This window comes from Dreissena polymorpha, chromosome 2 (genome assembly GCF_020536995.1).
Source record: "Dreissena polymorpha isolate Duluth1 chromosome 2, UMN_Dpol_1.0, whole genome shotgun sequence".
Taxonomy (NCBI): Eukaryota; Metazoa; Mollusca; class Bivalvia; order Myida; family Dreissenidae; genus Dreissena; species Dreissena polymorpha.
In genome coordinates this window covers 140,867,636-140,880,190 of record NC_068356.1, presented here as the reverse complement: position 1 = coordinate 140,880,190, position 12,555 = coordinate 140,867,636, and the positions used below count along the sequence as shown (strand labels likewise).

The window sequence follows — 12,555 nt, the reverse complement described above, 5'->3', positions numbered from 1 at the left end:
ATCGTGAAAATCGCTGCAAAATTGATGAAGATATGGCTGTTCAAAGCGATGCACCCCGTTTTGGGCTGATTTTGAGTTGCATACCTTGTTATATATATATTTGATAGTGAAATATTTTTTTTCAGAAAAGTTAATTTTTCGTTATAATATGATTATTTATCATTCAAAATGATGTTTTCACTAATTAATATCATAGCCACACGCTAACCACCTGTGTTTGATACATGGCAATCTTTGAAACTGAATTGACCTTTTTTGGGACATTTACTTGTGACGAAGATTCATGATAAATAAAAGTCATGTTGTCATAAATACAATAAAATTGCATGTTAAGTATAATATGTTATGTTACAAATAAATATCGATTTGAATTTATGTTTTAAATCTGTTGGATCATATAGTAAAACAAATTCAAAACGCAAGTGTAGAGACTGCACTTGCAAAGTATGTGAAGACGGGCCGACTTGAAAGGCGTACAAATAAACTTACAATAAATACACCTAATTCTGGGAAATCTAAGCTTAATGCCTGTGCGTAAAGTGTCGTCCCTGATTAACCTGTCCAGTCCGCACAGGCTTATAAGAGATGAAACTCTCCGTTTTTATGGTATTTTTCGTTTCAGGGAAGATTGTTCTTAGCAAAAAGCCTGTTTTGGAGAAAGAAATCGACCTTGAATAGCCTGTGTGTACTGCACAGGCTAATCCGGAACGAAACTGAACGCACATGCATTAAGCCCAGTTTTCAAAGAACACGACTAAATGTATACATATAAATAAAAAAGTGGACACTTATTTAAAACACTACTCTTTTACAAATATTCATTCGCATGTGCTAAAATTAGCTAATGTCTTTAATAAAATGTGCATCTGTGTACACTAATGCTTACTTCATAAATGTAAATGTGCTAAATTCTCAATTTTAATTTGCTACAACACAAAATATAATATCAAAAAGTAATATTGCAAGAAGATGCAAATTTATAAATCAACAAAACTCTATATACTTCAAATGTACATGTAAACACTGCGATTAGTTACATTTCGGATAAAAATCAAATTTCCTTTTTGTATTTTCTCATTCTTATTATTACAAAAATGCTGCACGTGAAGGAAATATGTATGTGAACCAAATGGATGGTATTTTATCAACATTTTAAGTCGATTATTTATAAACAAATGACAGGTAATAAGCAAGTATTTTAAAATATTTCTGTTGATGTTATTTTATTTTAGATTATATAGTCTTAGCCGTACGTGCGATCATGTGAGGGCAAATTGCAATCCTGTAATTGTGCTGAAACGAAAAATCCTTATAGATAACATAAAAGAAAAAGAGAATAATGCAAACACATATCAAACACATATCATGACCTTATAAACACAAACCAATGCTGTACTGCGCTTCAAACTGAATGGAATGTTGTCCGATGTCATTTAATACAAAGCATTGACAATTATGGGTAAAACATCATATAAAACATAAATGGAATGCATTGGCAATTTTCTTAAACGGCCGTGTTATATACAGTTTACATGTTTTATCTTACCCACGAAAATAAAATTAATACATTACAGAAACCATCTCCGATTATTTATCATGATTGACAATAGCATATGGTCGTCTAAAGACAGTAAATGCTTGTCTTTTAACACAAGCATTTTCTGATAAACCAATGAAAAAGAAAAAGCAAACATTAACATCAGTACAACATTAATACAGAGGTGGTGTACAGAATATTTTCGTCGTAAATTTGCTCGCGAACATTTATTATTCTGTATATCAAATATATGCTTCAATTTTAATATTTACAAAATTATTATATACAAACATACACCAGATTAACATACACCAGCACAGTAATGTTCACAGTTCATAAGTAAGGCAATTTAAATATGTGTACGGTTTCAATATCGACACGATATCGTTATGATCCGCAGCTTTCCGAATAGTAAGTCATAATTATATACAAACACTTTACATCATTTACACAAATTCCTATCTATAATATATACACAGATAAAAATTCATTAGTGATAACATTTTTTTTCGCATTGTAACGAAACCATTCTATAAATTGTAACGATAATCCCAAAAGTATTCCCCTTCAGCCATGATGAACACGATCTATAAATAGACTTTCTAAAAAAACAACATGATACTACATATAGGTCTCCCATGTGTCTTTCTCAGGATCGTAAAATGTCTTCGCGTTGTCGTAGAAATACAGAATTCTGCGATCTGTCTCACCATTACAGGGCGGTGGCCAAACTTCTGTATCCTGCCAACAAAATGCGGACGAAAATAAGTTAATACATAACTGCGTTACATATGGTGGCTTATTGCTTTAACAGAGGGGGTAATCACGTGATACTCAAGATGGCGACGTCCACGCCGAGACAGTTTTTTTGCCGTTTTATACCCTTCATTACTTCTGTTTTATTTTTTAATAACGCTCACTTTCCAGCCATATCAGTAAACAAGTGATTAAAGTTTATTTCGTATTAAAATTCGCTTTATATCTCGACTTTACTCCCCTTAAATAAACGCTAGTAACTTTATTGCTGATATTGCTGGAAAGTGAGCGAATTTTAAACAATAAATACAAGTAATAAAGGGTATAAAACGGCGAAAAATACCGGTCTCGGCATGAACGTTGCCATCTTGACTATCACGTGATTATCCCCTCTGTATAAAATCGTGATCAGTGTTGACGAATTTGAAGGTCCCTAACACGACAAAGAACTAACCCGACAAGTGCAAGCGCCAGGACGACACAAAGGAATACAAATGTCAGAAATGTCGTATGGGCGCCCTTTATGTCGTTCTGATGGTTATATTTGTCGCGCTTTTGTGCTGGCATGTTGGGCAACTTCTTCAAACCCGCAAACATGCCAAAAACGAGATGGCTCACATTTGCAACCATACATACATGCACTTAATGTAATTGTAGAATTACAAAAAGTGCATTATATGCATATAGTTGATTATGGGGTATACATGTAAGCAAGGATTATAATAAATTAAAGACGCACTGCACATGGTGACAATGATATAAAAATTTATAAATATGCAAATAAATTAAAATATATACATTGATTATTAAGTTATACAATATGGCATACCATTGTGATTTATACAAAGAAATAAATCAGAATTATAAAACAGAATTATACACAATAATACAGAGTTTAAATAGGCTTGCGTACCATCACTGACCATGTAGACATATTTTATTTGGTACAGCATACATGCATATTACATGAGGATTCTAGTACATGAATCTTCTTTAAGGTTTCAGACCACAATATAATTAGAGTTAGTATATACCGTGTAGTCCAATGAATATCATATAGCCCGTATTGGACAGTTAAAGTTTAAACGAACATTTCAGGTCGACCGCGTATTTTTTTTTTAGAATCTTCATTTTGTTTAAAGCAGATCTTCTTTAAATAAACTTTGTCAAAAACATATTATTTCTAAGTATTCTCTAAGGTCATTTTTCTCGAAACACAGCTTTTATAGCTAACGTCACACAACGTCAGAGCGGTATTTCGAGGCCTTTTAATGTAATGTATAAATACAAAAGACTAATGCAAAAAACTGAAAAAAGAATAAGTATATAAACACATGGTTATTTAACAGCATTGTGTACAACACTTTGAAATTTGGACTCGTTCATAGCTCGCATATAGGCTCGCTTATCAGTTCGTCCAATATGGTATGTAAGCGGTGTACTCCAATATGGTATGTAAGCGGTGTACTCGACCAAACATATCACCGTATTGTACATATAGCTGTGTAATTATAATTTCAGCTATAAGTGGTTGATAAATTATATATATTGAAGAAAAAGTCCAAATCGGTTACATTAAGAAAGTTACTGCATACGTGTTAGATATACAAAGGGAAGGGATTTATACAGTCTGAATACACTATTTTGGGATTGTTAAAAGAAATTACATGTTAATTGGGGAAGGATATAAAATATAAAAGATTAGTACAACGATGAAACCCAGTTAGTAATGAGTATGGCACAGCCTCTTAGCGCATTAAACGAGCCCCGTCATATTAAAATAGTCATTTGTCCGGGCTGGTTTGGTGTTACGTTGGCCGTATAAGATCCATTTTCGTATGACGCGACTCAGCATTTATGTATACGTTAGGGCTTACAATTCGCTAAATATTTTTTGCAATATGATAAATTAGTTATGCACAACATTTTAACCATTAAGGGCTCATCGAAATATTTGTAATTTTCGGCGTTTGAGGGAAGCGAATAAGATGAAAATTAATTTTTCTCGTTTATGTCTTGTCCGATAGGTGTCGTTTTAAGAGCACGAGGTTTTCGAGCTCGTGTGCCGGTTTTGCCATTCAGCCTTGGGACATCTAAGCGACCACATTATTATTTTGATAATGTATATTTAATAAGAAAGCGCACGAGGTATCAACATGGAAAGTTTATTACAATATAATTTGTAATTATTCATGTTAAAATGAATGTTAATTTTTATTACTTGTTCCATGTTAGATTCAATGGTATGATCAGGCAAGCTATGGATGTATAATGGTGCTAAGCGATTAGTGTATATAAGAAAACAAAAAGAACTGTTTAACAGCTGGACATAGAAACAGTAGTTTTGTATACATGTTTTATACATAATTTCATGATTCAAATGGTTATGTAATGGGCGTTTTGCCTTATAGACTGTCTTTACGGGTGATAAAGGATACTTATGATGCAAATTTATCAACAGAACATCATTCATAAACAAGTTTGTACAGACACTACCATTTGCTATAAGATATGATGTACTGACATTAGCTCCCATGCGTTGTATTTACATATTATATATTCACATATTTCCGCAATAGCAGTGTACGTCCAATTTTATTCTAGATTGTACCATGTACACAGTGACCAAAAACAATTTTATTCCAGATTGTACCATGTACACAGTGACCAAAAACAAAAACAATACATACACACACACAGGAACAATATGGGCAAGTTTGAATATGCATTTCAAAATGCTTAGATATAATAAAATACCATTAACTATATACAATGTGGGTATTGAACTTTGAATTAATCAATAATTACATATATGATTAAAAATAATACATTTAGCAGTAACTTATATTTTTTTTTAAACGCCACAGAGAGTATTTATATCTTAGAGCATATTTACTACGCATTCAAATCATGCCAATTGTACGAGTTCTTTAATATATACCGATACTATAAAGATAATATACTTTCAAGGAGCTTAAATGCTTTCGCGATATTAGTATCCATTGAGGTGTTAATCGACTACAAACCAACAACAACAACAACTGTGCGGCAAAATGCACGTGCTAGTTTTCATACTTACAATTTGTTATAATTGATTAAGTAAACTACACTATTTATTTCGTCAGAGGACCGTAACTTTATTCTGTGGAAAAAATGGAAAATGAGCCATCAGTTACTGCTACTTGTTCAATTATGTATATCAACATCATTGACATCATCTTCATCATCGCTGTTATTCTCATCGGAACCATACTAAATCATCTTCATTAACATTATTCAAATCATCATCACCGTCAACCTTGCCATCATCATCATCATCTTCGTCATCCCCATTAGCAATTATTCTTGCAAGCCCTACACTAAATCTTTGGAAGCTTCAGCTGTGTTCATGTGAATTTGTTCGCCGTATTTAACAGGATTTCATTCAAATGACGACAGTCAGTTACAGGATCTGATTTTACTCATTAAATGGTCTAATGAACTTCAAAGACATTTGTTTGCTTGCTTTCAATAACATTTTTTCATAACACATGCATTAACCATTTAAACATGACTTTGTTCGATAAAAATTTATACGGTTTTTATTCAAACTTAAATGGCGATATACTTTAATCAATCCATTATACTTTAAACGATCATTTCAAATATATAAAGTTTCCTTTCATTACCTATCAATCAATACAGTTACATGCGCTTAAAAACGATGAAAACCATCACCTACCGGATCAGCAGATTCTATGGTACCGCTATAGCCGCCATTTCCATTCGCACCGTCAACTAGGTCGGCGTCGGTGAGGCTATAAAAGGGCGCCGGATGGTTCACTTCCGGTCGGCCAGGTAGCTTCTCTGTGGAGATGACGACCTTGTTGTCGTACGCGAACTCAGACTTCGGACTTGAGCTGTCATTCAGGGCCTGTAGGCAGTAAGGAATATAAGCCGCGTTCTGGGAAAATGGGGCTTAATGCATGGACGTAAAGTGTCATGCCAGATAAGCCTGTGCTGTCAGCACAGGCTAATCAGGGACGTAACTTTCTACTTGAATTGTATTTTTATTAAAGAAAGTCTCTTATGAGCGAAAATCCAGTCTAGGCGGACATATGTGTCCCATACTAGTCTGTGCGGACTGCACAAGCTAATCTGGGACGAAACTTTGATGATGAAGTTGAAGAGGAAGAAGGGAAAGAAGATGATGTTGATGTCATACTGAGATCAAATGTTGAAGAAGCAGTTATAATAATAAATAAGACGGACAAATGTATATTCCATTCATTACACATCAGTATATCTAAACACCATTAGTTTGCAGTATTTTGCGTTCACATGGATGTATTATGCGTTCTTTAAAATAATAATTGGACCATTTTAAAAATAAATTAATAATCTTAATAAATGTATTGGTTTATTAATTGTTATTTCACTTGAACCATTTAGTTTCTATGCATAAGTCCGTCGTCGTTAAGACATTCAATTCAAACGTCAAAATATACACTACTGTATGAACGAGTCCCTTCAGTTGCCTGCTTAGTACTTACCCATGAGCGATTGTAGCCGAGGTCATCGGGATCATCCGTGAGCGCGTACTTGTGGGTCACGTGACGACGGTGACACTAAAATAGATTTGAGAAATGTTTTTTATCGCTGTTTATGGGTTAATTAACACATATTTTGCAGTTATGATGAGAAAGAATGAAATCACGGGGGCGTTAGCTAGCGTTGGTCAATGGACAACGACTAAAAATGTGAATTATATTTTAACACCACTTTGCATAGGATCCAGACTTTCTTTCTGTTTTATGAGTAACTTTATGGAGGAAACATTTGAGGAAACATTTGAGCTGCGCTCTGGGAATACTGGGCTTAATGCATGCTAGTAAAGTGACTTCTCATATTAGCATGTGCTGTCCGCACAGACACATCAAGGATGGCGCTTTCTGCCTCAACTGGATTTTTGTTTAGAAGATACCGCCTTCAAAAGAAAATTTCATAAGAGCGTACAATTTCATCCATGATTAGCCTGTGTGGACGGCACAGGCTAATCTGGGATGACACTAAACGCACATACTTAAAGACCATTTTTCACAGTGCGCGGCTATTTTTTATAAACTTGGGCCTATCCCTTACCAGCACGTATACCATGCAGATGAGGAAGACCAGCACCGCCCCACCGCACGCTATGACGGCGATGGCCCAGTTCGGGAGTTTCTTGTCGTCGGCGATTATCTTGTCAGTGGTGGACGCCGTCGTCGTCGTCACCGGCTCTGGTGTCGTTGTCTCTGTTGGCGGCTGAACGACTGAAGAACAAACCAATGATATATCTTTAACCGTTACATAACACACGCTATATACACAACATGAACTCTGAACTATGACAAAATGTAAAATGAGTTGTGGATTAGCACTCCAGGTTGTCCCTACTTTCTTTCTTTGAACGCAAAGCAGCAAAAGTAAATGCATGTAATTTTAAACTTAAAAAGAAATGGTTGTAAAATAAAATCTTTCTCAAGAAGGAAAAATACCGTCATGCGTGATACTGTTCGGGTCAATAGTGAAATTCCCAAAGTTTTTTAAGGCATCCTTGACAACGGACGTGACGACACTGCCGTTGATTGCCTCAGTGGCGTTGAGAACCAATGTGTAGGTCACAACCACGCTCCCTTCACTGAAAACATACAACGGAAGGTATTCCAAAAACTAATTCAAGGAAATATTGAAATACATGTACAATCAATTCCTTATGTCTCTGGTAAATTCTGGTAAAGTCCAAGTTCGATAATCAAAACTCTTAAAGTACGGCGTTCTTCAGTGAACATTTCAGATAACATATTATATGAGAAAACAAATGTTTTCCGCTTTCCTTAAATCTTAACATTCTTTATGTCTCTGGCTATGAAATTTTAAGATCATTTAAAATGTTTATAATAAATAAATATTGCGAAAATTATCATTATTGTAGCACTTTGAGAGCATGAAATATACGGTTTATCGTTTAAAACATTTGATCTGAAACACCAGTGATTTTGTTTGTTTTCACGTGAAATGAGTTATAATTTTGTTTTAATTACTTTTGTGACAGATATGATTGCCAAAGTAACATCAGATTAGACTCATCTTTCGAACATAAGTCTGTGAAAACACACTTGAATGGATCTTTAGATGAGTCGCGTTCTGAGAAAACTGGGCATAATGCATATGCGTAAAGTGTCGTCCCAGATTAGCCTGTGCGGACTGCAGGAACGACACTTCCGCCTAAATTGGATGTTTGCTTAGAAGGGACTTCATTTAAACGAAAAAAGTCATACAAGCGGAAAGTGTCGTCCCAGATTAGCCTGTGCGGGCTGTCCAGGCTAATCTGGGACACTGTACGCACATGCATTATGCCCAGTTTTCTCAGAACACGGCTCAAATATTTACCTGAACGTGAAGTCCTTCATCTCCTTCCATTTTCCGTTAAGGGGTGAATTCGCAAACACTTTCGTCAGCTATGAAACAATAGACAATTTTTGCAAGAATGCGAAAATGTATGCAAACTTAGGCGCCAGGTCATGGGCAGGGAGTTTTAAGTTTGAACTAATACGTGCGATGTTTTTATTTTTCATCGAGAAAAAATGTTGCAAAAACGTGTTTTCACCCATATCAGATTTATCAAATAAAAATATTTTATATACCTTTAACAGCAATATAAAATGTACATGTACTTTGATATACACTATGTAGCTACTAATATATATATATGTGTGTATTTTAATGTAAAATTAATCACTAAATACGCGTTAGACGTCACGTGTATTACACGACAATGATCTGTACTAGTAACGTAATATATGTATGCCATACAATTTACTGAACGCCCTACCTCAAAAACGATGGCGTCTTTTAGAGCCTTATACTGCGGCGACGACGTGTTCTTAAGATCCTCCGTATAAGTTGTTCCGTTAGTTATTCTTAGAGAACCTTTCATTTCCACGGTTGTAACTGGTGTCGGTGTAGTGGCAGATGGCGTCACGCTACTGGATGGCGTCACTGTTGGCGTGGACGTCGGTTCAATCGTTGACGACGATGGTGACGTCGTGGTGGTAGAAATTGACGTGGATGCGAAGGATGGCGTGAATGACGTCGTTGACATTGTCGGCGATGATGTTGACGATGATAATGACGATGAGGACGAAGATGTTAGAATCGTCGTTGTTTGTTCTATTGTTGGTGTGGATGTGGACAACGTTGATGTTGTCGTAGTTGGAATGCTAGTCGAGGACGCATGCGTTGGCGATGAACTGATAATTGTTGATGACGTTACTGGCACTACGGAAGAAGACGATGAAGTCATCGCCGATGTTGCTGACAATGTTGATGTATCCGGAATAATAGATGAGGTTAGCGTCAAACTCACTGACGAAGATGACGTTGTAATTACTATTGACGTTGACATACTTGATGTTGACATTGTCATAAATGATGATGTTGACATGATTTCAGTTGACGTTGGCGTGTCATATGATGACATAACAATCGCGGTTGTTGACGGAGATACTGATGATGTGGAAGTTATCGATGTCGTAGACGTAACTTCTATAGTAGAGGAAACCACGGTTGAGGAAGTTGTAACTAATGGCGACGATGACATTTCAGTCGAAGATGTGGTCGGAGAAACTGATGTAACAATAACCGGTGAAGTTGGGACAACTGTTGTTGAAGCCACAATTGACGATGTTTCAACTGGTGATGATGGCGACAGAATAGTTGACGCTGAGAGTGGAGTAACTGACGACGTTAAATCAATCGAAGAAGAATACATCGTTTGTTCAACTGATGTTGATACTAGAGTTGATGACGATGTTGTCAGTATACTCGACGACGACATAACTGTAGATGTTAATATAACCGAAGGAGCTAAAGAAGATTCTAGCATAGAACTTGTAGTCGCTAAACTACTTGATGAGGTTGGCAAAATTGAAGTCGAACTATCTGTTAGTGTAAGTGTAGGAAGAACTGACGTCTTCGAAATTGTTTCTGACGATGAAGTTTCAATGACTGAAGAAGTTGTCATAGACGATAAAGAGGACCCGATGAGAGATGGTGAATCTGTAATTATTGGCGACGATAGCTCAGGCGTAACGGACAACGTAGAGGAGGCCGTAGTTGAAGTGTGTTCATCGGTAAAATCTGGCATAATTGTTGAGGAAGTGGTTGAAATTACTGATGAGAACAAAGTGGACGTTGGTACGAGTGAAGAAGATAAAGTCGTTTCCGACGATGTTGGAATTATTGTCGAAGAAGTGGTCGCTGTTGTTAATGTTGAAGTTGATATTTCTGTTGACAAATACGTAGGCATTACTGAAATAGTTGACGAAATTATTGACGAAGGGATAGAAATTTCAGAAGATGTCGTCGAAATAACAGATGAAAATGAAGTAAGGTCTACTGTTGACGTTTCCATATCTGTTGATATTAAACTAGCTGTGGAAGTTGGAATGATGCTCGTTGTAGAGGTTTGTATTTCTGAATCTTTCATATCTGACGAGGAAGAATATTTCTCGGTCGACGTCACTAATGTAGGAATAACCATCGAGGAGGAATGAGGGGTTGAAGAAGTCGGAAATACGGATGAACTCGATAAAAGTGTCGATGACGATTCCGGAATAATCGAAGAAGATGGCGTAACTGATGATACAGACGAACTGATGGGAAAGGACGAAGATGCTTCTGAAATCGACAAAGTTTGCGAATCTGTTAATATTATCGTTGGCGTTATTGATGATGATGACGAAACTGATGTTATTGTAGTCTCTGACAAAGAAAACATTGTAGACGAGAGAGTACTTGTCGATAGCAATGTTGTCACTGACGAAGACGATGGGAAACCTGATGATAATGACATAGATGAAGATAAAGTCATATCTGATGACGATGATGGCATGTCTGAAGTTGTTTGAAGCGGCGGAGATGACTCGACAGCGCTTGAGGAACTTGACGAATCAGACATCGTTGTCGTGAATAATGAAGATTCTGATGTCGTGATTGCAGATTGCGTTATTGTTTCTGACGACGAGGTTATAACACTGGTCGACGTTGATTCAGTTGGTATTTCAGATGACGTTACTGGTTCGCTTGAAGACAGTGATGAACTCGTCGACACGGAAGACGACGTCGGATGTATTGATGATGTTGACGTCAAACCAACATTGACTGTAGTTGATGTCATCATAGGTGTAGACGTAGCTGGTATTTCTGCAAGTGTAAAAAAGTAACTTTTAAGATTGAGTCCATATTATAAACATGTACCTTTAATTAAAATCGACATAGCCTCTGTCTTTATGATAAATACGTTATTTCAAATTAAAGCGAGATACGTTTTAGTGATTGGAACTTTTCATGATGTTCAATTTACCTAAAACATTTTACTTACATTAATGCATATGCTCAATGTTCACAGAGACATCACAAACTGACAAATATATTGACAATATGAATAAAGATTACCTACGCGCTTGATTTTATTTTGGATTGTAAAATCTGAAACTGCGTCTTCCAGATTGTTTAAAGTCTATTTTAAATCGATTGACTACAGCTTAAATGGGTATTTAAATGAATGACTAGCTCCTTGTTTTCAATGATTATGTTGTTTTAATATCAGCCATATTATGTCTCAGCCAAGTTGGCATTGCTTGGTGCTGTTTTTAGCTACAACATAATATATCATATCAGCTTATAAAGGTCACCACACTGTGAGTGTTAATTATGGAGTATTACACGAGTCGGTTACACTATGAGTGTTTTTTTTATATTGAGTATAATAAGAGTCGATTACACTTTGAGTGCTTCGTATGGGGTATAACAAGAGTCGATTACACTGTGAGTTATTAGTATGGAGTATAACAAGAGTCGATTACACTGTAAGTGTTTCATATGGAGTATAACAAGAGTCGATTACACTGTAAGTGTTTCATATGGAGTATAACAAGAGTCGATTACACTGCGAGTGTTTCATATGGAGTATAACAAGAGTCGATTACACTGTGGGTGTTTCATATAGAGTATAACAAGAGTTGATTACACTGTGAGTGTTAAATATGGATCATTACACGATTCGATACCACAATTTGAGTGTTCCATTTGGAGTATTACATGAGTCGATAACACTGTGACTGTTTCATGTGGAGCATTACACGAGTCGATACCACATCGTACGTGTTACATGGGGAGTATTATACGTGTGGATACCAGCTTGTACGTGTTACATGTGGAGAATTACACGAGTCGATACC

General features: G+C 36.0%; 1 protein-coding gene across 1 annotated transcript in view; it reads right to left on the bottom strand.

Annotated features, from left to right (window-relative positions):
• Window positions 1–222: 222 nt before the first annotated feature.
• LOC127869224 (uncharacterized) overlaps window positions 223–12,555 on the bottom strand; it is a 74,490-nt gene continuing 62,157 nt past the window's right edge. The window contains exons 10-16 of the mRNA XM_052411601.1: window positions 9,147–11,518; window positions 8,705–8,772; window positions 7,810–7,952; window positions 7,415–7,584; window positions 6,826–6,900; window positions 6,015–6,206; window positions 223–2,278 (exon numbers count right to left, since the gene is read on the bottom strand). Of these exons, the coding sequence (XP_052267561.1) occupies window positions 2,159–2,278; window positions 6,015–6,206; window positions 6,826–6,900; window positions 7,415–7,584; window positions 7,810–7,952; window positions 8,705–8,772; window positions 9,147–11,518 (3,140 nt within the window). The 3' untranslated portion in view covers window positions 223–2,158. The remainder of the gene's footprint in view (window positions 2,279–6,014; window positions 6,207–6,825; window positions 6,901–7,414; window positions 7,585–7,809; window positions 7,953–8,704; window positions 8,773–9,146; window positions 11,519–12,555) is intronic.